The following is a 26,916-nucleotide window of genomic DNA, read 5'->3' on the forward strand; positions in this document are numbered from 1 at the left end:
TTGACCATTTTTTCATTGCTTCTCTTTACCACATTGATTTAGCAGTGGCTCTGTCCCAATGCCACAGATATCCCCTAAGCTCAGGTAGCGCATCAAAAATACCTGATGTGTGAAGGGACTTCGAAAAATGCTTGTCATATGCATCGGTGTTACGTCAGACATTTGTAGCTTGGCCCTGGTTATTTACACAGCCATAGCTTAGCCCATCTGCTGGGAAAAGAGATGACTCTTAAGTACGTAAAGCTGCCATAAGCCTCTGTTTCCTATTGTAAGCTGTTTTAAAGGGTCCTGTGGTTTGGTGCCATCTGTTTTTACTCAATATTTATATATTTAATATTTTCTTTTCCTCTCCTAACCTCCATGGTGTGACTCGTATGAAAGGCATTGATAGTCTGTGTTCATGTGGGAGGTGAATGATGCTCCAGCAGATCTGCGCTCCACCTCCTAGACTGGTCACGTGTCCCCCTCCCACAGGCTTCCACTCCTCTCTGTAGCTTCCTGCCATCCACTCTGTTTCTGCTTTCTTGCTTTTTCAGAATATTTTTTTACCTCTCAGACCAAGCTCTCTGTCAGCCATATGAAGAGGGTGTTGATGATGTGTTTTTCTCACAGTGAAGAACATAAAATCTTGTAGGCTGTAAGTTTTTGAGATTACCCAAAATGCAGGTGTTTTCTGTGGAGATGAGGATGAGCCTGTTCCTCTTCATGTTGTGGTTTGATTTGATGTTCTCTCATGGTTAATATCTTATTTTCTTACATGTGTAACCACATCACTCTTTTTCTTTATTTGCCTTTAAATAACCAAACACCTGAATTTACAACTTTATGTATTTTTTAAGAGAATTCTATTCAGAATGCATTCAAAATTAGGGATTCCCCTGAAAATATGTTTCTTTGTAGAAACAAGTTTGCTTAAAAATGAAAATGTTCTGAAAATACATTTTAAAATTTAGCACAGTTCTGAACATTGTACCTGGAATCTGTTTTATATTCAGAAATATTTGAAACCTCTCACCACAGTCTTTAACAACTATATCAGATTTCCAGTGGTGCTGAAGTGCACATGTTGAATCCTGCATTACTCTTGAGGAGGTTATTATTTTGCATCCCAGAATGGTGTGAAGTAGCGGAAAGCGAATGGTTTCTGACGAATTATTTATACATAATATCAAAACAAGTCAGAGAAGCAATTGGTCAAGATGTTTATAATGACATGAGGTGACAAACTAAATGTAGTTTTTGTATCATAAGCAAAATGTATACTGTGGCTACTTCCTCCAGGTGGTTTCTCAGTATAGACATGCTTCTACGTTCTCACAGAATCCTGTTTTGGGAGAATTTTGCAATACATCATTTGTTCCATGGATAAGCGTTGTCTAAAATGTTATTGAAGTGATGGCTTTTATTGAAATATTTTTTTTCTTTTTTATCTGGCTATATTTTAAGTAAGAAAGCTTAATGTGGGCACTGGTTAGTGACGTTGGTATAGCAAGAAACTCAGGTTCAGCTACAGGCTGGGGCCTTTCTGTGTTGTTAGTGTGTTGTCCCTTTGCCTGCAACGGTTTTCACTGAATGTTTCTGTTTACTCCCACAGTCCAATGGAACAACAACAACAACAACAATAATAATAATGAAGATAATGAGGATAACACAAATATGTGTATTTTGTGGGTCACACATCAGCACATAGCAAATATGCTCAATAGTGCTTTGTTAACCTCAGCTATTAAAGATATTAAAACAAAACTATAAATAAAATCTAAACATATCTATTGGACTGAATGTGGGGTTATTATGAGATGAGGAGGGAAACCATGCTGATCATCTTTCATGTTTGTACTGCAGTGTGCAATAGGAGAACAAAACATCTTCTTTGATAAAAGCCTTATGGTGTGACTGGAAGGTCAGAAATTAGATGCTCCTGGAAAATCTTAAAAGCTCCAGCTTTTAAGATAAAATTTTCTTTGAAACGCATATCAAGAAGTTACAATTTAATTTTTTTGATACCATCACATTTTTTGTTACTCTAGACATACACAGCCTTAGCAATTTCAGCATGCCATGAATAATCACATTTCCCATTAATTTATTAATGTCGTTGTTTTATAGGCAGTATAGTCTTTGGGCCCCAACATTTTGATATTTGGTTGTCTCTGGCATTCAAAATTTTAAACTGATGGCAAATAGTGTGAGAAGTGGACGGTATATTTGCAGTGTGACACTGCATTAGCTCAGGTTGTGTCACAGCTATTGAAGATTAAGAGGAGGAATTAAGTTAGGTGTCTGTGTTTGTTTTATCCCCTTCACATTTGCCTATAATGCCCTTGTCATCATGGGAGTGGGGTTAATCAGATTACGTTTTAGGTTGTAATGCCAGTGCTTGCAATATAATGAACAATATGTCCCGGTGGGTTGATTATCAGCCATGTCATCACAAAAGCCAGCTGCACGCCAGCTGCAACGCCTCTTTATCCTCTCACGTCCAACCACATCCCTAATTAAAGCTTTATTAGGCATTGAAAGAAGTCAAACCTTGTAATGAATGTATTTAGTTAAGTGAAAGATAGCCATGTTGATGTTTATGTGGTATTATCACTCGCAAACTGCTCTGTCCCCATGGACAAGGACAAAAGACATTTGCACCTTTTGATAGTAAATCATTAATTTCACTTTCTTCTGTGAAACATGTGGGTGTTGAAGATTACAGAATTGTGAGATAAAGCTGAATCCAGAAATATCTGAATGTGAAAACAACAGAATCGCTGTGCTTGATGATCTGACATTATGCTTTCATTAATTTGAGTGTTGTCTCATATTTAACACCCTGTTCTCTCCTCTCTTCTCACTTTCAGGAACCTATAAAGTCCAGGGCACCACAGCTTCACTTGGAGTATAGATTTTACAAACAGTTGGGAAATTCAGGTAAGAAAGGTACAGTGTATGCATTATATTTTTTTCTAATAAACGGCACAAAAATGCAAAAATGTAGCTACTAATTGTATAACACATAAATCATGGCAGCTAAGCATTTTTCATCATAGGAGAGCATCATGCTTCCTTTGTATATTTGCTTATATGTGTGCGACACTATTCAGTGGAATCTTCTCCCAACCTGCTTTAGGCGAATTATGGATTATGTGAATGTTTACAAAAACAAGCTTGGTTTATCATGGGAGCATATGAGTATTGTCCCTTCGTGCGATTTATCAGATTTATCTTGATTTAGTCACTAAAATCTCACATTTATACCAGAGATTTGCAGGTACTTATAATGAAATGAAAATATGTCTATCCTGTACTCTTTAGCTGTACCTTGATTTGATTTGGGCATTTTTGTTTATTTTGCATCAGTAGCAAGACATTTTGGAGCTATAGTCAAGTTGCAGTGGCTAGAAAAGACTTTCTTTGCCATTGAAATGGGAAATTCTCAATTTTTTGTGTTATAATCTTTGGAGAAGATCTTAGCTTTTCCTGCTCTTGTTCAGAAAGTTTTACTTCACTGGAATACATTGAATTAGCCATTTGTTGCTGATGAAGTTGTTGATGTGTAACCGTGCGGTTAGCTGTTCATTTGCTTGAGCACAAATATAGTTAACCTCTTGCCCTCCTCTCAGTTCAGCTGATAGCCTCTCACCACCTGCAACTTCCAGACTTTTTTTTCCAAATGTATATACTCTACTACAGGCACCTGAACATAAGACTCATCAGTCGTTTTGGACCTAAAGTGTGACAGTTCAGATGTATCCAGTGTTTACTCTCCTCCAACAGTCGCCAGAACATGTAAATGTGCTGTGATGCATGACTGTGGCTTCAGGGCAGCACCTCTTTGATCTGGCCTGGCTGGCAAGTCAGTTACATCGAGTGAGAGAAGCAGCAGAGGCAGGCGGTTCGAAGGAACCGGGACCTGATTTTTCTCACAGCAGTCCCTGGTTGTAATGTTGTTCACTGTGCTGAAAGAGTCTCTGTCACATTTGTTGAAGTTGAATTAGCTGTGTCATTATGTCCATGCCCCGTATTTCACCATATGCACACATATCACCAGAAATGAAAGAACAAAAGGTGCCAATAAGGGGGGTCTGCACAGTCTCCTACTCCTGCAGCTTTTTTTTTTTTTTTTTTTTTTTTTGCTGCAGACTCCCACACCAACATGTCCCTTTCAGTTTTTTCATCCCTGATCTCAGACTGACTCATTTATAATTCAGTATATAATTACATTCAGTCCTCATTTCAAAAGTAACGTTACATGATCTTTTATGTTGTGCAAATGGGAACAATTTTGTTTTTGTTATCTTTAGGGCACAAAGATATTGCAAACAATAATCCCAGTAAAGCATTAATGCTGATTGCTGTGAGAGAATACTGTTGTAGAAATTATGAAACTTCTACCATCTAAAAGAATATCATAGGATTATCAAACAGTTACTGTCTGTCTACATTTTTTGAACAATTTAAATTGCCAGTTTGAAAACAGATTGAGCAAAATTAATTTACATTACATTAATTTATCTTTAGAGATATAACAAACCAACACTGATTATTTAACGTTTCTCTATAAAGCGATATGTCGTGCGTTCTATCTCCCAAATTATCACAAAATCGAGTTAACAGTATTTAAGAAATTTCTAGTAAATCAATGTTTTAGATTAAATGATAAATAAGCAATGAACTGTATGAAGTGCCATGTCCAGATTTGAGCGTATACACTAGAAGATTATGGTTAGACTGTTTGTGTGCGTGTATGAGAGAGTGTGTCTGTGTGTGGTCTTCCTGTTGCAGCAGTTTTCCCTGTGTGTGTCCTGGTCTAATTTTGTGACACGTGCCACCCTCTTGGCTCCTTGTGCTTGAGCAAAAGCCCTCCACTGTTGATAAGGAGGTGGGGCATTAGGGCAGTCCTTGACTATTTATAGCAGACCCTCCACAAGCATTCGGGCCATTATGGTGTCTACTTGGATGGCGTCCCTGCTCTCCCTCCTCACAGTGTCCTCTGTCTCGCTGGATACAGATTGCAGGGAATCACCTAAATTTTTGTTTCTGAAAAGATATCACTTTTTTTTTTCTTAATGACTGCCAATCTGAGCATTCAGTCACACGGATACAGTGCATACACATACATGCAGTAACTGAATTTGTCAATGCCTGAGCTATGTCCTCTGAAAAGAGGATTCCTCCAACTCAGATATGTCTCTCTGTGTGTCTGGTTGTTTGCTCAAATGCATCAAAAATGTTTTGACTATCATCTGTCCTGACTCCATTGTAGGCCTTATGGTTTACTTTTATTGTCTGTCTGTAATCATCTTCAGTAGTAGTAGACTTAAACTCTAACACAGAAACCCCCATATTGGCATGTAATGAAAACTTAGAAGGGTGCTCTAAAATATCTGCACCTCATTATACTGTAGTGATTTAAATGGTACATATGCTATGAGTCACCTACCTTGTTAAGTATTGAACAAAAGTAGAAGACAAAGTGCAATAAAAATGTTTTAAAGTATGTCAGCTGAAGCCTCTACTAGACTGAATCATGTGCTGTTTGCTTGTCATTTGTTATGCTCAGAGAAACATGCCTCGCATCTCTGGAACTAGTGCAGCATTAGTGCTTTCACACTGACCTTAAATTTTTGTTTTCTAAATAGGAATAATAATAAAACCCCTTCATTAATGTCACTGCTGACAGGATTTGACATGTCTACTTCTTCGAAGCTTTACTTTAACATTGAAGTTCAAAAACTCCGAGCCATCGAGGTGACCCTGGGACCTCCATGGTACAGACATAACTCTCGCGAACTCATAAATACTGTCAAAAATAAATGGTGATATTGAAGATCCAACAGGGGTTGAACATTGTTTTGTGAAATGTGGTAGAAGCAGTTCAACAGCCAGCAATACAACATCATCTTGTTTCTGTTCAAGAATCCCAAGACTTGGAGGAGCGTGGTACCTTTTTTTATAATTAAATACAATTTTTAGATTCAGTGGGCATTGACAGAATTATACAGTGTTCTAAAGTCAAGTAATCGATAAATCGTTAGATAAAAGTGTGCCAATTAAAAAAGAAAATGGCTGATGACTGCTTGATTGTTGTCAAATCAGATTTTTTTTCCTAATTGTGTAACACTACAGAGCCTCGTTATTATATTACTACTGAACAGAGGCCTGGCTTCCAGTGGGTGTCTGGGCACTACATGATGATATGACAGGACGACTCACTTGACTGTCCAGTATGGGAGGAATCAAGGCGATAGATTAAATCTACTTATGTTGTCAACTTGGCTAAATGTGAACATGTGACCCTGTTAGTCCTGCCCAACCCGAGAGCCTCGGCTGTGTCACAGCATGGACTGCTCAGCGCTTAACGCCCAGTAGAAGCTTATCTGCACACTGTTAATTCTCTCTTGTCCTGAACACATCCCAGCTGTTGGAAATCCTCCCTCCCACTCAACAAATTTCTGTGAAGATGGCAATTGAGCTGGTGTCCCCTTACACATGTATAAGTCTTGGTAGCAGCATTTATCGACTGACCAAAAGCAAGTCTTATCCTGCCCCTCTTTGCTGCCTCCTCTGTCACTTTGGTGTGATGATTGCATCTCCCAGGTTAGACGAGCTGTCATTTATGGAGCTTCACTGGCTGATTTAGTTACTGCAGTCACGTATCTGTGATTGCATGTATCTCTGTGTAATTAGTGACACGTATATGGAGGTCTCCTCTCAAATATTACTCAGTGATGGTTTCAGCATGACTATGAATATTTATGAAGCCCCATTGAGCCTATTGTTGGCACGAAGTGCCATGACAGCAATGCACAATCTGTATTAATCATAACCATTGCATGCAAATTATAAACAGTCAGTCATGTCTTATATATACCACCCACTCTCTTGATTCACATAATTTCCTGCTTCGTTACAGGTTATCTTGATAAAATATATTATAAACTCTGTAGAATGAGTTAAGCTACACTGTAGCCACACATAACATACATCCACAATAACTATCAATAGGTCATATGTGTAGGTACAAGGATATCATAGCTAATGAAAAACAAAATTCTCCCCAAAAAGTAAAACTAATAAGCTTTATTTACTGAAATAAAAAAGTAAATGAGTTTGCAATCAAACTAAAACTTTGTTTTACGTTCACAAAACTAACTTAAAATGACTAAAATGGTCAGAAAACATCCTTTAGTTTTTGTCTTTGGAATTTGTTTCACGCATAAACCAGATAGAAGCAAAATGTTCTGAGCTCAGCTGTAATTATGCAATGTGTTTATGTGGTATGACACCCCACATCTCATGATAAATGTGATACTGTTCCACCAACAAATGTCTGTACCTTGAAATCAAGTCATTTTTAAGTCTAGACACTGCTTAGAATACTTCACTGTGTCAAATTCTATATACCTCTGTCTGTCTTTATGCAGTTATTTTTATGTTTAATGTTGTCATCTCTCTGAAATTATGATAGTTATGGTTTGTTAAGGATTCTGATTATTCCAGCTTTCTTTCCAGAAAATTCTGAAAGTTTTATTTTGAAGACACAGAAAAAGTGACACTAATAGTAAAAGTGCAAAAACTAAGAAAAAAGTAAATAGGTAAATATGCTCTCAAAACTAGTTAAATCTAACTAAATAAGAAAGTAACAGAAAGCTTAAAGACATTCCGTGGAATATTAACAACCACCGAGCAAGGTGCATTTTATAAGAACCATTCAAACTCAAGATGCGTTCACGGTTCAGTTTGGAGAAGAGGAAAATATAAAAGTAGCAGGTTCCACAAAAAAAGTATCCACACTTTATGCAAATGTGAAGAACATAATAAGACTTAATGACACATTGTGCCATCCGCTTCACCATTCATTCATCATGGAGGATACGATGCACTGTCAAAAAACAAATTAGTTCAACTCCATAAGATTACAGAAATTGCTGCATTCCTTAACAGGGAAATTACTTTTTTGTCACTAATCTGACTGAGTACAGTCTAGACATTTGACAGGGATGTGAATTCAGGCTTCTTGTCTCCAGTTATGCTTGCATGAATGCATAAATTCTTGTCAAAGCTGTGCGAAATCAAAAATGGACTGAACTTTTAAAAGCAACAGCTATAATGTAGAATACACAAATAATGTATTAAAGTGTTTTAACCCTCCCTCCGCTCTTACTGTCGACTTTCAGCCTGAGGCCTCTAGTGAGATGTGTGTTTTAAACCAGTTCGAATTTGTATATGCTGGCTCTGTGTGTGCAGGCGCCCCCCTTTAGCTCTGATCAGATTTCAGCACTGTGAGAACATCTCCACTTCCAGGATTTAATGGAAGTCACACCTCTTCCTCCTCTTACCCCTCCTCTTTGCACTTCACTCCATACTCTAAATCTTTAAAAGAGATTCCCTCTTGACTCCCCTCCTCTCTGGCCGTGGCCTCTCCTCTTTGGCCGTTAATACTGATATTTCATTGTAGGGCAACATTGTCCTCGGCTATCATGATGCAGCCCTCCCTCTCGCAGCGTTGCCTGAGAAGGCCTACACATAAATACAATGGAGAGGATTGTCTGAAATTGTCAAGACAGCAGGGGTCAGAGTGCCACTGATGCTGGCTCGCACTGAAGGCCGGGGCATTTCCCACAATTATGGGCATGACTTTTATATGACTTTATATAATCGCGAGATTACAGAAATTCATTCTAACAGGGCCTTTTTAGCTTGGTTTTTTTTTTTCATTTGTTGTTGAGAACATCAGATTAAATTTTTGGATTGGACAGTAATTTTGCAGTTTTCTATGCTTCAGTCAGTTGCCGTTACGCAACATGCCTTTTCCACAGCTATTGTTAGAAAGCTAAGCCATGACCTTTAATGAAAAATGGGGCTAAAATTACCCCAATTTTGAGCTACTGGCATTTATGACGAGATATTTTTCAGAATGGCGCTCTCGGTTTGCTCAGACACAGATCCATGCTCACGTCTCCCAGCATGAAATTATAATACACTCTGTGTTCTTCTCTTGTCATGGCTGTGCTTTGAATGCCCTCCAGATTTGGGCCAAGCTTTGATGAGTCAGCCTCCCCAGTGATCTCTTGTCACTGCCTCATCTGTCACTGGCATCGTTGCCATCAAAATCCCAGAGACTACAGTGCAGACAGGTGTGTGTCTGTCTGCGTCTACATGTGTATATACTATGTCAGCGGCCTTCTGTGCCGCAGTGTGGACTGTTCTGAAGACCATTCTTAACTGTTCACCAATTCTTGTTTGCCATTTTTTCCCCCATTTCATTCTGAGGTTTTCAAACTTTCAGTTTTGCATTGTGTATCTGAGATTGTGCTCGGACTTTCTCTGTCAGCTCAAACTAATGTAGTTGGTTGTGTGTGAAGAGTCTTTGAAAATATTCACAGTTGGTTTCAGTCCTTGAGTGTTGAGCCCCATAAAGTAGTGTAGACTGCAGCTGGCTGGTGATAGAACATACTTGAGCAGAGATGGTCTTGTGCATTGTGATTTTCACCACTTTAGAGTCCGGGAGATTTTTAGCTGCGTGGTGCTTCATGGTTTCTTTATTCAAAGTGGAAAGTAAATTAAAAAAACAACCCACTTAATTCAAACCTGATGTGAAACAGAAGGCTTTTGTCTGTGAAGTTTGTGTTTTCTCCCTGTGCCTCCTACAGTCCAAAGTCAAGCTTCGAGGCAATTAGTAACCTACACAAGCTCAATGGTTTCCCAAGTGGGATGAACCCACTTGAGGGGCAGAGATGATTTAAATGAGGATTTGCTTTTCTTTTTTTGTGCAAACAATTTGCCATCGAAGACGAACTGCTGAAAGCTGACACTTAATTGAAAGAGGTTGATCTTAAGCGAACTGAACAATGTAATGATGACAAATATCACGACAGTACACTACATAAAAATACCGTCTATCAGAGCCTGCATTTCTGTGCATCCTGTGAGGAGATGGACTCTGACCATACAGTTGTTTTGTTTCGCAGTGAGCCTTGCTGGCTGTCACATGCTCGGGTCTCATTCAGGGGTTTCCAGCAGATGAGTTCTGCATCTCGCTGTAGGTGTTTGATCAGTATATTTCAGAAATTCAGTGAACTAAATCTGCAGACTCAGGACACCAACATGCTTCCCAGATCCGCCAGATAAAATCTCATTCACGAGAAAACTAGAAATGTGTGGGCAGCCAGTGTCTCTCTCTCTCTCTCTCTCTCTCTCACACACACACACACACACACACACACACACACACAACACACACACACACACACACACACACACACACACACACACACACACTTTCATACCTCTTAAAGAGGGGAACCAGAAGAACAACTTGTGAGTCACTGCATTAACTATATGTAATAATGTGGGAATGGTTAATCGCCTGACTCAGCCCTGTGCTGTGCAGGTGTCCTGTCCAGGCTCACCCCTTAGGCAGGGATACATTCCAGGCCTCTCTGACCTCTCTCTAGATAAAATGTGTTTAATGGAAGAATCAATTGACTTCAGGAGCGAGAGTGGAACAAATTATCTGTTTCAGATAAGTTGTTAGTTGTTGAGTGAGTGTAAAGACTGATTTATGCCCTCTGTATGCAGAAAATAAATAAATGCATCTGTTTCAGTGTTTTTGTTGCTTGCTTCTTTTTTAGAGTTATAACTTAATTTTTGCAAAAAAGAGAAAGCAACTGTAACTTTAAGGGAAACGGAGATCTTCTTAAAACCAAAATTCAGAACTAAATTAATAGAATGATGCATGTGGGTTAAAGGGGCCATTTTATGGAATCAAAAGCAGCAAACTCACACACAATATTTCAAAAAATCAATAAACCTCTAGAGTCAATATGTTTGATATATGTCATTTGATTCTGTGAAATAAGGGGCAGATTTTATATGTTTTTACTTCATTCTCTTTTTCTTCCTGAACTTTGGAAAATTTGATTTTGTTTAGTTTGTAACATATTGCTGTTTTTGTATTGAATTGCTTGAAGTGTGCTTGCTTGCTGCTTTTATTGAGTCATCTTTTTCTTCCATTGCTGTGTGTACCTGTGTGTGTGTGTGTGTTGCTTACAGGTCTTAGCAGTTATGTTATAGGTCACTGTGAATCAGCCTGTTATGTTTGTATTTAGTTGATTTTCTCTCTCTTTTTTTTTTTTTTTTTAGTATTGATCAATAGTTTGCTGTTACTAAGAGTCTTATTGTCATTCTTAGCCCCACTGTTGTGTCTTGCTGTCAAAACACACAATGATACGTTCTCGGGTTGATCCTTCCACATTCTTCACAAGTCTACATACAAAACTGAGAGGGGTGTGGCGATTTCTAGCAGCAAAGACTTTTACAAGTGTTGCTGGTGTGCTATTGTCATTCATTCAAAAAATTCAGAGCCACTCCTGTTTCTGACAAACCTGTTGATGGAAACTGACATTTATGTTGTAGAGTTTCCTCCTCCACTCTCTTTAAAAAAACAAAACAAAAAAAACAACAGTGCTGCAATCATTGCATTAGACAAATTTGTTATATTTTTTTATTATTAAATAACTGAATAATAGGCTGATTTGACAGATTGTTGTGAGGACATATCTTTTCAGCGTTGGACACTTGAATCGGTTACATTTCAGTGATAATTAAATCTATTAAGGAAGAGCAAAGGTCAACTTAACAAGAATTTAAGCACTCATAGTCTGACTTACAAAAGCAGGTCATGGTCAAATTGTAGGATGAAAGTCTTCTTAGTAAATTATACTTCAGCATTGCTTGACTACATATCAGAGCCTGTTCTTTTATACCTGATTAAACAATTTCAATCAGTACTTTTTTGATTGTTGCACACAACATTTTATAGTACTGCTTGCATGAATAATTTGTGTATTTCTGCCAATAGTACAGATGCAGTGTTAAGATTTGAGTGAAAAACCTCTGACATAATTTCTGTTTGTGTGTGTGTGTTTTTTCTCCACAGAGGGAATCCCTCAGGTGTACTACTTTGGTCCTTGTGGGAAATACAATGCTATGGTGCTGGAGCTCCTCGGGCCCAGTCTAGAGGACCTGTTTGACCTCTGTGACCGCACATTTTCTCTCAAGACCGTCCTCATGATAGCCATACAGCTGGTAAGGCTCAAGCAGTAGAGCAGTCGACACACACATCGATCCGCTTACTTTAGTGATGAAAGCAAGCTACAGAAAGCAAAATGCTGTTTTGAATATGTTTCTTTATTTTTTTAAAGATCTTCTCAACAGAAGTTTGTGTGACAACCAGTGTAACAAGTTAGGAATTTTGGTTCTATCTCTGTAGGGGATTTTGAAAGACGAGAAACTGTTTATCAGTCCAGATGGAGAAAGACCTTTATTTTCATCGGAGTTCAGCTAGAGATCATTCTGAACTCAACTTCATTTTTATAGAACTTAAAAAACAACAGCTGGACCAAACTACTGTAAAATCTGCCATGATAAAATACTGCCATGTCTCCTCTTTCATATGAAACATACTGGGAGTGTGTCTGTTGGTGTGTGCGTGTACACCTGAGTGTGTGTGTGTGTGTGTGTGTGTGTGTGTGTGTGTGTGTGTGTGTGTGTGTGTGTGTGTGTGTGTGTGTGTGTGTGTGTGTGTGTGTGTGTGTGTGTGTGTGTGTGTGTGTGTGTGTGTGCGTTCGCATACAACCATGATTGATGGTGCAGTTTTTTTTTTTTTTATTTTATGACTGATTATAAAATATATATATACTGTTTACCACTCTGCATTGTTTTTATATGAATATGAAAAGTGCTCTACAAATAAAGAATGATTGATTGATTGAAATAAATCGACATAAAAACCTAAAAACAAATTGAAAGATAAGCTATAAAGAAAACAGTGAAACAATTCTAAAAACCAGAACAGGAGGAGAGTCTCACCCTTATTTATAAGCTAAGGAATAAAAATGGGTTTTAAGTTTACTTTGAAAAATTAGACAGCAAGAAGACCTGTCTGATGCACACTGGTAGCTGCACGCTTAACCTTGGGAATCACAGCCAGAGTGCAGCAGGGTCACTGAGTTAACCATGACATTTTCCTCTGCTTGTAGTTCACTCATTCATGTCACCTGTTAGACCTGAATTTCTTTCCATGAATTTTACAATGTGTCACACTGTCGATATTTAAACACTCGATGTCAGTGGTACCGCACATTTTGAAAACAGCTGTAATTAAATCAAGCATTCAAACCATGACTGTGTGCCTATTTTGTGTAGATAACAAGGATGGAGTACGTGCACACCAAGAGCTTGATATACCGTGATGTGAAGCCAGAAAACTTTCTTGTCGGGCGGCCGGGAAGCAAGAGGCAACACACCATCCACATCATCGACTTTGGTCTGGCCAAAGAGTACATAGACCCCGAGACCAAAAAACACATCCCCTATCGGGAGCACAAGAGTCTGACTGGGACGGCGCGCTACATGAGCATTAACACACACCTGGGAAAAGGTACAGCCTATTCTAGTTGGTTTGCTCCTCACTCACTACTTTGCATTAGAAATAAAGAAAATGTTTAAGCATGAGAAGTTACCAGTCAGTCACCTGCAAACTGGTTTTGAATTGATTGCTTTTTCTACAGCTGATTTTATTTTCATCGTTTTGCTTTCTTTTCATTGCAGAGCAAAGCAGAAGGGATGACTTGGAAGCACTGGGTCACATGTTTATGTACTTCCTCCGAGGGAGCCTCCCCTGGCAGGGTCTAAAGGTATTGTAGAATATTGACGGGCATTATGCATGTGTTGGCACATGCTGCTATAAGTCAGACTCTTGTAATCCTCTTAATGTGCTGCATGCTGCCGCCTGTTGCTCTGCAAAGTCCTTTATCTGTTCATAACTATCAGATGTCACGTGACCTTAAAAAGAGATTGGGCTTGCTGTTTGCAAGAGCATCCTCTCACTCAGGTCACCTTTCAAGATGGTTGAATGCCTATTTGAGCATGCATGGCTGTTTAGACAATAAAAGGTTGCAGCCTAAAATTCTGACACCTCAATGATCCCACACCTCCGGACCTGTGCAGCTCACTGCTGTTTAACGGGCACGTACCTTAATGTGCGGGAACATCGAATCCCAACAGCCGCTTCATCTTTGCTCTTCCTACTCCTCCTCTGGGTCGGGCTAGCTCCAGCGTCAGCGTGCAGGCACTTGAACTCACACGGAGTGAGTTACAGCCAATCTGAACTGTAACTCAGGCAGAATTTTCTACCAAGGACTTCCAACTTCCAGGAGTAGGGAGAGGAGGGATGCATTGTGGGATCCGCTCGATCCAAGCGAGGGGTTAGAAATATATATATATATATATATATATATATATATATGCTAACTATCAAGTAACTAACCATTGCAGGGTTTAAGTAATAACTGCAGGCAGCATTACAAAAATCTGGTCAGGAGATCTGGCTGTGTTTTAAGACAATATAAAAGTTAAAAATTGTGTTTCTATCAATCTGTTAGTTTATACTTTTTCAGCCTTTGACTTTATTATTTCATGATTTTTGTCCATCCAAAATGCTGTGTCGTGTTTTTCTTTCACGCTCTTACAAACCCAGTACTATCCACCTCGGCATAGAAGATCTTTAATATTTCTCAGACTTCAATTTGTGACATGAAAAGAAATTATTATATTCAGCAGATGATCAACTTCTACTCCTCTTCTCTGTATGAACAATTGGAAAAAGGAGTTTAAAGTGTAAAGAAAAACAGCCCACAAGAGCATGCATCTTTAGCACTTCACAACAGAGCTGCTGAGTTGCTGGGCCTTTTATTTTCATTCTTTATTTTTTTGAATCTTCGTGGCATGATTATAAAGGTGTACAGAATAGAAAGAAAACCAGAGGACAAGGCACCTCATCTGAACATTTGCTGTGTGGGAGGAAGCTCTTGATAGATAAATGCGAGGGATGTATAAATGTGGGAGATGTTCCATGGTTTAGGCCAAAACAAGACCTCGCTAACTTGTAACATAAGAGTCAGGGGTGGGAGAGTGTAATCCATTACAGGTACATGTTACCTATTGAAAATGTAATCAGTAACTTGCTTTAGCTAAATGAAGTAATGTACTGTTACTTTTGGATTTCTTTAATATCAAGCATATAATTGAAGACAAGCAAAGAGGATTTGTCAGTTGTTCTGTGAATTTCTTGAAAAAAAACATTTAGGTTGAAGAGCAAAACTGAAAACCCAAAGTACTCCGATCAAGTGTCACTTTATTTATTAAAAAAAAGAAAAAAGTATTTGAATGAAGGCTACTCACCATAGGACAAAAACTCAACATCATCAGTAAGAGATTCAGATCTAAGTCTTATTAACGACACTTTGAGATTATCAGGTTTTGTCAGTTTGATGGGACATTGATTCTCTGGTCCTGGTCCACGTTCAGGGCCTCAGGTTCACTGGTTTCATCAGTCTGGAGCAGCAAACTCTGTTTCCTTCTCACAGTGCAAATTTAACAATCAGTTAACAAATAATTATGAATTATTCAGCTGTTTTCCTGAACTGGACCCCACGTTGTGAAACCTGGTCATTCAACTGTGGATGGAAAAACAGTGTAGTGCCAGTCATACTTTTTACTGGTTACTGTAAGTCAGATTTTGTCAAAAGAACTTTAAAAACTTCTGAGGAAGTGACTTCTTGTCATTAGCAGTTGACGAATCTAATCTTGTGGAATTGGAACTGAAAATGCAATTTTCCAAATGTGAAAATGCATAAGATACAAAGAAAACTAAAAGAAAAAGCTGAAAATTTCTATCGATTATCATCGTTTTGCAGTATCTTGTCTCTGAAATGTTCACCAAGTAAACATTACTGCTCAAGGTGCTTAAGGCTCAACGAAATAAAATTACTTGTCTGTTAGCAGGTAAATATGTTGATTTATGGAAGGTTTAAATTGATATGATACTCAAGCAGAGAAGCTGGGAAAAATAAATAAATCAACTGGGAGAGAAAATCCTTCCTTTTCCCCTCGTAGCGCAAGGTCCAGGTTATTGACGTGTCTATTAGGAGATGTTGGCTTTAGCTCACTGAGTTTCTGTGTGTTTCTGCGTGGTGCTCTTAGCTCTAGATGCTTCTCGAAGTTTGGGACTTTTGACAGCGAAGAGTTTGCTCTGTGATGTTGAGTCTGTTTTTGGATTTGAAGGTGATGTTTTGTCATCCAGTGATGAAAGTTTTGAACATTTCTGAACATTAAAATATGTTTAAGTTTAATACTTTAAAACCTCTTTCCCATCCAGGCTGACACTCTGAAGGAGAGGTATCAGAAAATAGGTGACACCAAACGAGCGACTCCCATCGAAGTGCTTTGTGAAAGTTTCCCCGGTCAGTGACACCCTCCGGCATCTTTCTCTCTGCGATCAATACTTGTGTTCCTAATTGAAATTTAGTTTACTCTTTGTGACGGTTCTGTGTTCTGTTACAGAAGAGATGGCCACCTACCTGCGCTACGTGAGGAGACTGGATTTCTTCGAGAAGCCTGATTACGATTACTTGAGGAAGCTCTTCACTGATCTGTTCGACAGGAACGGCTACGTCTTTGACTATGAATACGACTGGGTCGGCAAATCTCTCGTGAGTGATGCTGCTTGTCCCCCACCTCTTTTCCCCGCTTAGTCTGCTTTAATTATCCTATGAATTCCAGTGACTTGTTCAACATGTGGAATCACATCAGTAGACTGAGATTATTTCTGGACACTGAGACCTGTTGCTTAAGACAGGATGAATGCAGCAACATGGCGAAGCGCGTTTCACGCATGTCCACACCTTAAAGCAAGATGCCTCAAAATGAAAGCCTTGGGCGGGTCTGCAGGTCTGCTCAGTATACTTCAGCACAGGTTTTGTCACTTTCATGAGATTTATTTGTGTCTAAGCCAGAACATAAAAGAAAAAAAAAACAAAACAAAACACTGCATTGTGTCTCTTTGTGACCTGGATTCAAAAAGGTCTGTTATTACACTTTTCTTTGACAACTCAGAAGACAGCCTTAGGGTTCTCTTTTTGATCTTTGACGTCCTTCCAAGGGGAAACTGAACCACTGCTTGGGACCTGTTTACTAAAAATGCCTCTACTAGCAGTCATACTAGTTACAGAAAAAGTGGAAAATCTCAGTGTGAATCAACTTAAAGGTGCAAAAAGTAAGAAATTTAATACAAAATAATTAAACATTCCCATTTTTCTCCTGTTATTGAAGAAACATTCCCTTTAAGCAAATCTGTCGTCATCATCAACAAGGTCTTGGTCAAGTTTTTCTCTTTTAAACTGAGAGACACTGGCCAGGTTAATTTTGGTGGGCGGGGCTAGACTGTCACTACTTCCTGGTTCCAGAGGCAATTGTACCTGAGTTCCTGAGGTTACCAAACAAGCAGCGCAGCATTCTGTATTTTATGTCTGCGCTGCAGGCTGTGCTCCAAGCGCCGCCGATGTGACGCCCCTCAACTGTCCACACTCACCTAAACTCTCCTAAACTAGCAACCTGCTTGACACTCTTTAAAGTTGAGGAGGAGGAAGAAACATCATGTGACACAGTGTAACTTATTTCACCTTTAATCCATGCTATACTGTCTACTAGCTCTGACAACAGCATCAATTTATTTGATCTTTATTTTAGCAGGCAGTTGAGTTTAAATGATCTGTTTTTACAAGCGTGGCCAGTCTGAATCTGACAGCACAAGTCAACACACACCAAGACACAGTCACACATACATTTCCAGCTATAGACTCGTCAGTCTTGTTGACTTCTCAATGATGTCTTAGGATTGTGATAAGAAGCATGGAGAAAATCAATACCAAACCTCCTCACAGTAAGGCCCCGGGCAGTTTTGAATGTGGATTTCCTTGCAGTGAGGTGGCAGTGCCAAACAATCCATACATAAAATGGATATTTTTGATTTGTTTTCAGAGCTGAGATGAATAAAACAACCAGCAGTTAGATGATGTTTGTCGATGCCATTTTAATGTGAAGTTCATGTGAATGCTGAGGCTGCTTTCTTGTCCTTGCTTTCTTTAGCCCACACCGATCGGCCCCATCCCCAGTGACACGCCCCTGCAGCCCAGCAGCAGAGACAAAGCACAACAGCAGACCAAAAACCAGGTGAGACTGTCAACTCTGAAACGCGACCAGCCACGGCTCGCAGCCAGCGCTCTGCAGACTGTCCGATCAGCCGTCCCTGTCTGTCGAGGTGCAGGGAAATGGCTTCTGTTCAGATCAGTGTCATTCAACTTGGTTACAGGCCGGTTTGCAGCGATGTCAGTCTGCCCCAGAGTAACCAACAATAAAACGTTTAAAATAAATAAATAAAATGAAGATAACCCCATCGCCACCCTGTTCAGGGATCTTGCAGCCATGCAGAAGACAGGGAGACTCTTCTTCTCCAGCTGTGAAACAAAGCAATGGTTTTGGCTTCACTAATTCTTTGTCTTGCCACTCTAAGCTCTAGTCATTGCATGCATGACTTGAAAATGCTTATTGCATTTTTTGTACCAGTAATGACAAGCGACATGCTTAGTGTGTGACGGTGTTCACTTTTATATTTTCATTTTGATAGCATGTTTTCCGAGCCTTGTTTTTTGCTAAAACAGGATTTCAACTCATATAAAACCACCTACGAAACACTTCTGATGTCCTCAAATAATGATACTGATCATGTTGTTGCACTTGAGGAGGCTGACTCATCGTTAGCCATAAAGCTGTACAGGCGCAATGTGTTTGATTTTATGATTGACTTATTACTGTGGACTCTGGCCTCTTTTTACAGCCCTCCATTTAGCATGATTGGCTTGGTCACAACTGGCCACCTTTTAAAGCTCACAAAGCTCCACCTCCTGCCCGAGCAGATTGCTCATGACTGTAAAAGACATACAATATCCTGGCAGGAAAAATTGGCTCTATCAAATGGGCGTTTCCAGATTGTTCTTTTGTTTCACAAAGGGGCAGTCAAGAAACGAGTAAATAATGAATAAAACTGCAGCACGAGTGAAAAAGACACTTTTTTAATGTGCAAGCATATGAAAGTTACCCAATCATAACAAACGAGTAATAAAACTCACAAAACAGTAGTTGGATGCTTTCAAAGGCTCATTTATGCGCTGTGGTAAACACACATGGACACACAACGTGCCAAGTTCTGCGTTTAGTACATCCATATTTCTACCCATCTCCTCACGTGCGCTGAAACAAAGTGCCTTCTGGAGTCACAGGGCAGTGTTGGGATTAACAGTGACTTGCATAAATGTTTTGGAGAGTGGATATGTGAGTTGGTGAGAAACTACCGCTGTATTTAGAGTTTGTGGAGGATCGGGCACAGGGACGAGTGGTTTGCGCAGACCGACTGAGAGGAGACTGCTGCTGGCAGCAGACCGAGCAGAGGAGGCTGCTGCAGGCAGAGTGAATGATCCCCTAATTTTCTGGCCGTTGGTTTCAAAGGCTATATTGATCACAGAGCTATGCTGAGCATTTACTCGAATAATGAAACAGTTCTATGATTATTAATAGGCAATGTCCTCTTGGCATTGTCGTCCTGTATTCTTCCCTCAATGTATATATCAAACGAAACATACAATAAATTCACCGGACGACATAGAACAGAAATGCCATTCGTGATAATTAAAGATGTGAAATGCTGCATTATTTTCCTTGTAAAACTGAAAGTTCAATCTTGATGATGTATTTAGATTTGTTGTCAAACTATGGAAGAAACTAATGAGGATTTAACTAATGATACTATTAAATTATGAATAACAAACCACCTATTGATTCACACCATGAAACTTAAGCACGTCTACTCTTCTCATAGCAAACAGAAAACAGAGACAAAACAACTGTCCTGATGCTGTAATCCTGTTAGTCCTGCTTCGGTTACAATCAAGCACAGGCATACAGCCCAGTGAAGTGACAATCCCCCTTTCTCCTCCTCATCCTGCTCGTAGTCGCTTATATTGATAGAGCAAAACCAGGAACTGGACCCAGTTGATCAGTTGCTGTTGTTATTGGAGAGGCTGGAGGAGATCTGGGGTAGGAGTCTCAGGCTGACAACGTGCTCACCTCAGTATTTCTTCTTCACCTTCATCAAGCTGCTGTGAGCATGAGATTAGGACAGAAGTAATGCTTTCCTATTGATTGTCTGTTTCATTTTTCGCAGAAATGTTGAAGCTCTACAAGTTGCTGTGTGATTCAGTAAATATCAATATGATGCACACAGTGAGCCAGAAGATTAGAGTAAATATACTTGACTGAAAAGACAAGAATCTCAAATCCTCCGTTATTTCCTGCACCAGGAATTCCAGCGCTGTGCCACACTGCTTGACTTCTTTCATCTGTCATAAAATAGTCTTTGAGATGATCCCAGCCAGCCGTGCTGGCCTGTGTTGCTCTATCAGCTGTAAAATGCTGACGCTGTTTGCGCTGTAAGGTCATGTCTCCTCAGACCACCTGTCTGGAGTCACCTGGTGTACCTGAGTCCACGAGTGCATTTGGGTTGTGCTTTCTGTCTCAGGCTGCTATTATTCTGCATCACAGAGGTAGTTATATAGGGACAATGTATGTCGTCCACAAGAGTGCGAAAAGCATTTTGCACAACTTGCTTGGCCCGTAAAGCGTCATAGATTTGATGAGCACGCGTGATTTGCCTCTCTGTGGAGATACATTGTGGCGTAAATTCCACCATTACTTCACAGTTATGCGACTGTCATTGAAGTATAAAGCCCCTTGTTTACACCATGTCAAGCTCACATAGTCTGTTTTTATGCACACCTGGAGCATAAATGAGCCTTTATCTGGTTTTTCTGACTTCAAAGGTGAGGCGCTTCAATTGTTCCTACTATTAATTAGTCCCTTTAACAATTTAACTCCAGGTTTAGTCATTGACTGTGAAATTGTAGAGGGGAAAGAAGTAACTACTTTATATTTTGTTGAAAAAAAAGTTAAGTGCTCTCCCCTCACAAAATTAACTCCTGATACTTAGATAAGCAATATATGTAGTGTCAGATTTTTTTTAACACTTTTTATGAATGCTGTTGACTACCTAGAAAAAAAAATTTCTCATTCACAGTGTAAGAGTAAGTAAGTAATACAGCGAAACCTCAAAACATTAAAAAAAAAAAAAAATCTTAAGATTATACCAAAAACCCAACTCCTGGGTCTAAATTGGAATCACTTGCCCCTCGGAAACCTTAGTTGTTGACTACGTTTGGGTCACGCAGAGCAGGCGTTATCAAGGCTGTTTTCTTTTACTCCTGCATGTCTTTATGAGTGTGTTGATCTGAGCTTCACACAGAATTTTTGCTTCCCTCTACTCCTTTATTAACATAGTTTGTCTTAACAAGCCTGCTTCTGCTTGGAGATGTCTTCTTTAATTTTTTGATTTTGTGTTCACTTCCCCGCCCTTTTCCTCTTCTTCACTCCTTCACTCCTCCCTCCACACCACCACCCACACCCTCCTCCAACACATGGCCTCTCTCTCTCTCTCTCTCTCTCACTCCTGACCCCTCACCCTTCCTCCCCTCTTCTCGCCACCTCACAACCATCTGCCTCAACCCCTTTTTTGCTCTTTGCATCAAGTCACCTGAGCCCAAAGGAAGTGAGTCTCAGCCCACTCCAGTGACCAATAAGGAGACTCTGGGGTCGCACCTCACAGCTGAGCGGCTGGGGGGCTCTGTTCAGGTACTGCTGCTGCTGCCGCTGCTGCTCACATGGCTCCTGCATGAAGCCACGTCGTTTTATGTGTCTGACCCTTCCCTCCGTCTCTGTCACTGACTCCACACTGCATGCCCGTTAGATGCTTTGTCTTGACTCTGGTGTCTTTTCATCAGACTGTTTGAACCCGTGTGTGTGTGTGTGTGTGTGTGTATGTGTGTGTGTCAGCACTCCCTGCCTGCTCCGTTACTCCCATCTGCTACTAGGCTGCTCACAGTACATGCCGTGCAAAGATGACATCCTACAGTATGCAAACCTTTTAAAGTACACATTACTGTGTACTGTATATCTGTTCTTGTGCCATGGGGGAAAGCTAGCAACTTTTGTTTTATGGAATTTTAATCTTAAGTCTTCCTGCTGTTGTTGCTGTTTCAAAGAGTCAGTCTTATTTCATGGCAAGTCAGAGGGCTTCATTGTAAATGTGGTGCAAATACGCCATCCAGTGTTGGTTGATGGAGTTGCAGCTTTTTAAGGACATTAACATCTATGTCTGAGGCTGTGTTCACACTTGTAGCGTTTTTCTCTGGCTGAAATAGAAAAGAAGAAATGAAAGAAAATTTGTCCTTTCAGACTAGTTTATAGCATTTCATCATGAGAACAATAAGTGTCCTCGGGTTTCATGGAACACTCATCTTTAGACGTATACAAACTTGAGTGCAAGACTAAATGTACTTGTGGGATTTTTTGCGGTGATATTTTTATCAGCTTAAAGCCAAATGTTGCATATTAATGTTTGAAGAGGTCCAAACAATGGCAGAAATCAACTCAGGTCTACTGCAGTGAGGCGACGGTTCTGCTTGGTCTGTTCAGTCATGTTTGCTTCGTGCCGCGCTGCGTTAAACTACACTTGAGTAACGAAAAGCTGCTCCTGCAGAATTTGGGTGAAAGATTTCATATTTAAGTGAACCGCACTAATTAAGTAATAATACCAGAGTTTACTTTTTCCAAGCGAACTATAAAAGTATGACCACAGCCTCTGTTTGTACATGCTGCTCTTATTCCTTCTGTTTAAATTACCCTTGATGACAAATAAATAGGAATATAAAGTGCATAAATTCCAAAATTAGCCATTTGAGTCTAAAATGATCCTCTCCATGAACATTGTTTTCTTGCAGCAAAAAATGTTTCAATAGCTTAAATAGAGCTCAAAATTTAAATTAACGTCTTATCAGAAGGCATCATTGCAGCAAGTGAAACCATCCTCAGTCTCCACAGGAGCGTCTGGCTTTTGGTGGAAGGTAGATGAAGGTGAAAATGTTCAAGTCTTCCCTTAAAACTGTTGAAGTTCCTTTAATTGACTCGAGGATCGATACCTCCTGGTGCAGTTACTCATTGTGGCTGTTCATCTCTGTGGTCTGAGTGTTTCTTCCTGTGAGCAGTCTGCTGTCCTTTCCCAACGCTGCAGGTGATGAGCTCAACGAATGGCGAGTTGAACACTGATGATCCCACAGCCGGACACTCCAACGCTCCCATCACTGCTCCCACTGAGGTTGAAGTGGCCGACGAAACCAAGTATGCAGCGACCGTTCACACCCACAGAGAAATCTGTGCCTGGACTTTCCAGTGTCACTTTGTGCTTTATGGGATATTATTATATCTAATGTCTTATGGCTGACTTCACTTTAGCCAGTCAGCAGTAACACACAACTGCAGCAGCACTTTAGGCAGAATACTGACACATACATGTTCTTGAAACAAGTTCTACTCTGCCAAGCATCGCTTGTGTAACTACTTTAAAACATAATAAGGTAATGAGTCAGCGAGGGATTATTGATTATACTCTAAATCCATAAATACTGTAACTGAATGGTCTCAAGGGGCTCCAGCCAGTCGGAGCCAAACTCACACCCTGTTTAACAGACTCCGTTTTCAAGTTAAATCCTTTGCTGCCTTCGGGCTTCCCATTAACACAACTGCGGTGCTCAGAAACACAGAAAACTGAAGCTTCTGAAAACGATTCAGCTGTGTTTGCGTGTAAACAGTGAAAACTGAACTTCTGAATGCGTGCCCTGCAGTTGTAATGTTCACTGTTGAGTTTGACATAAAGATTTCTGTTTATTTTTTCCCACTTAATCTGTTGTCTGTTTTTCTTTTTCCCGCAGGTGCTGTTGTTTCTTCAAAAGGAGAAAGAGGAAAGCCCTCCAGAGGCATAAATGAAAGACGAGAACCGAGAGAACTTGAACCATTGTGATCACTGTCAAGTTTTAAATGGAAGCAACTACACAGGCACCCCACCCCAAAAATCCACTCCCGTATCTCTCGCCAGCTGCCCCCCCTCCCCTCAACCTCACACCTTATCTCTCCAGTCACCTCCTCCTCTCCTCACGCTCTCTCTCTCGCTCTCAATGCTCCCCGGCTGCCGGCGGGTTGAAGGAATGTTGCAGTCCTACTGACTCCTCAACAGACTCTGGATTCCTTTCAATGGACGGAAAACAAACGTACCTACTTTACATCAGGAGGGAGTGGGAGGGGCTTGAGAAAAGTTTAAAAAGCTGTAACAATGAAACTCAAATACCGTGGCGTGAATATGAAAAAAGATACTGTTTGAAACAGTTGTTGTATTCTAGATTTCATAAAGAGCGTGTCAGTCAGCTGTTGATCAGGGGAAACGTTCAAGTGGATCGAGTGAATGGAATCTGCTCTTAAGGAACTTGTTGATTTGTTTTTGTTTTTTTTGTTTTTGTTTTTTTTTTCATTTTATTTCTTTGATGTTTGTTTTGGGATCAAGGTAAAGAGGAAAAGGTAACTATGCTGATGTTTAAATCTGAGAGACACAGGAAGCATTTCATCTATAAAACAAATTTTGGATGATTTTTATGTAATTATTTCTTCTTCTTTTTTGTAAGTGATTCCTCGGTTTTTTTTTTTTTTTTTTTTTGACATCGAATCCCTGCATTGAAAACTTTTTTTTATGTTGTAGTGTTCTGGAGTTCAAATCTTTCCTCACTCTGGCTTTCTTTTTGTCTGTCAATGTGGACTTAGTAGCACAGTCACTGGTCTCAGGTACTGTGGAAGAACGAGAGATACCGATTTTAAGCTCTCTTATTATTATTGCACTTTTGGGGAAGAAAAACAATTACAGAGGAAAACTTTAGGTTTGAAATTAACAATAAAGAAAAGAACTTAATAAAGACTGATTTAGGAAGAGTCTTTCGCAATGCTTATATCTGAGTTATGGCTGAAAAGTGTTGATTTACATGAAAAAGCAAAAAAAAAGAAGTTGTCTTTTGAATTTCATTTCTTACATCGAGATAATTTACCAGGAAATCATAGTTTGTGCCTTTCTAAGTAAAATGTTTAAAGCTGAGTAAGTATCCCATGATGACATTTTATCTAATCTGACCCGTGTGTGTGTGTGTGTGTGTGTGTGTGTGTGTGTGTGTGTGTGTGTGTGTGTGTGTGTGTGTGTGTGTGTGTGTGTGTGTGTGTGTGTGTGTCCCACTGTTCTACATGAAAAAAAATAAGAGTCACTTGCGAGGTTCTGAGTCTTTCTCGTCTGCTGTAGTTTGTAGTTTTTGATGCCATCTGAAGTTCAGATTTCATGGCCTTCAATTCTACACTGAACCCCTAAATTGTCTTCAGATGAATCTTGTTTTCATGCTGCAGCATCACCATCCTCTGAACAAGAGATGCACAATGATAATGTTGCCTCCACTACAAGGGTCCGTGTTTTGTCTGAAAATTACAGGAAAATATTGGAGCGGACGTCAATGATGAACCAACATACTTGGAAAAGACGACCAGATGATAATGCATCTCAATGCCTCCGTCATGCCATGTTTTTGTTAAACTGATCATTTTTTCACTCTTGCATTTTGCCTGGTGGAGTTTTCCTTGAAGATCCACCTGAGATAAACTATAGTTTTTCCTCCTACACAGAAGATTCTGTCACATCTGTAAAACCTGGCCCATTTTAGACGATGTGTCCATGAGGTAGAAGCCCAGACTTGGTCCAACTTTACATTTGCAGGAATATTGGGAACTACAGTAGGAGTCTGAATGTTTTTTTTTTTTGTTTTTTTTGTTCGTTTGTTTAAATTTGAGTTTTGATGTGAGTTCATTGTTAAACTGAAGGAAAGCCTTGGTCACATTTGACTTGCACAAGAATTGATGAGCTTTTAATGAGTTTACAGCTGAGCTTCTCATTTAAGTCAAACCTCAAGCCATGAAGGGAAGATAATGTAAGGAAAGAACCAAGCAGTTGTACCTGGTAGCGGCATTGTCGGCTAAATTCAAGACCCCACATGAGGCCTGTACACTGCAGAGCTGTATGTTTGCCGCTGTATATTAACCCAAACTCATCTCCAGATGTTCCGCGGATCACGCAGGACGCTCCTGTGCGCTCTAATGCGTGGGGCCGTCGCTGTCCAAAGAGCTGAGAAGAGCGCAGTAAGGAAACTCTCTGAAAGATAGACCGGTTCAGCTGAGCAGCAAAGGGACCCAGCTTGGCTTAACCCATGACATTTGCTTTATCTGACTTATATTTTTTTCTCTTTTTGAAGATGCGCAGACCAGAGTTGAACTGTGTTTCTGCTCTCTTAGTGTAACTATTTGCAATATGTATTTGTAAATATGACAACGACAGATCACTAATTGTGAATAAAGGAAGTTTTATCACAGGAGTCAGTCATGGAGCAGTTTGTGCCTGCAGGTCCATCCTTTTCAGTCTGCAGGTGGCCACCTGAGGTACTTGGGACTTTTTCTCGATGACTTTTTGCCCCTCCATGTGGTCCACACGCCTGCTGATCTTCGTCATGGTGCCGCCGGCTCCCACTGCACAGCCGCAGGCGTCCTGCTGCTGATCGGAAAAATTTGGCACTCAACACTGATGGCATCCCGGGCTACTGTGAAAGGATAACGAGGCCTCCGCTGGGCAAATATCTCCTGATGGTGTCTGTCCATCGGTGGCAGTGAAAGTAAAATTGTACAGTCCAGGGCAACAATAGCACTGCAGCGAAACCCCATGAAACAGGACTTTAAAGGAGAAGAATAGGGTTACTGGGGCTCAATATGTAGCAGTATTTCTGCAAAGAGCATCCGGTGTGTTCTCATTTAGTATCTCAAAGGCAGCTCTATTTTAGCCTCTGTTACTAAATATATGCAATTAATATTTGTACAATATTGACTCGAGTTTCGGTGAAGGATGTTTATACCAGTGAATTTCATTATTGGCACAAAAAGATGACGGCAGTGGTTGTGATGCAGCATACCCAATAAATAGCAACAGGAGGCCACATGGGGTAAAGG

The 26,916-nt window shown here is 40.0% G+C and overlaps 1 protein-coding gene across 4 annotated transcripts; it reads left to right on the top strand.

The window, feature by feature from the left end:
* The first annotated feature begins 2,852 nt into the window (after positions 1-2,852).
* On the top strand, positions 2,853-26,289 carry LOC115381501 (casein kinase I-like). Of its 4 annotated transcripts, none has more exons than XM_030082945.1 (10): positions 2,853-2,931; positions 11,936-12,084; positions 13,204-13,438; positions 13,609-13,694; positions 16,217-16,301; positions 16,402-16,550; positions 17,986-18,069; positions 21,535-21,636; positions 23,075-23,181; positions 23,772-26,289. In XM_030082945.1, exons 2-10 carry the CDS (start codon positions 11,986-11,988, stop codon positions 23,824-23,826), a joined length of 1,002 nt encoding a protein of 333 aa, XP_029938805.1. In that variant the 5' UTR covers positions 2,853-2,931; positions 11,936-11,985; the 3' UTR covers positions 23,827-26,289. The 4 variants fall into 4 exon arrangements, with proteins under 4 accessions (XP_029938805.1, XP_029938806.1, XP_029938807.1 ...); XM_030082946.1 differs by having other exon boundaries at positions 2,853-2,922; XM_030082947.1 differs by having other exon boundaries at positions 2,853-2,922; positions 16,405-16,550.
* The last annotated feature ends 627 nt before the right edge of the window (positions 26,290-26,916 follow it).

The sequence above is a fragment of the Salarias fasciatus genome, chromosome 23 (assembly GCF_902148845.1).
Source record: "Salarias fasciatus chromosome 23, fSalaFa1.1, whole genome shotgun sequence".
Taxonomy (NCBI): domain Eukaryota; kingdom Metazoa; phylum Chordata; class Actinopteri; order Blenniiformes; family Blenniidae; genus Salarias; species Salarias fasciatus.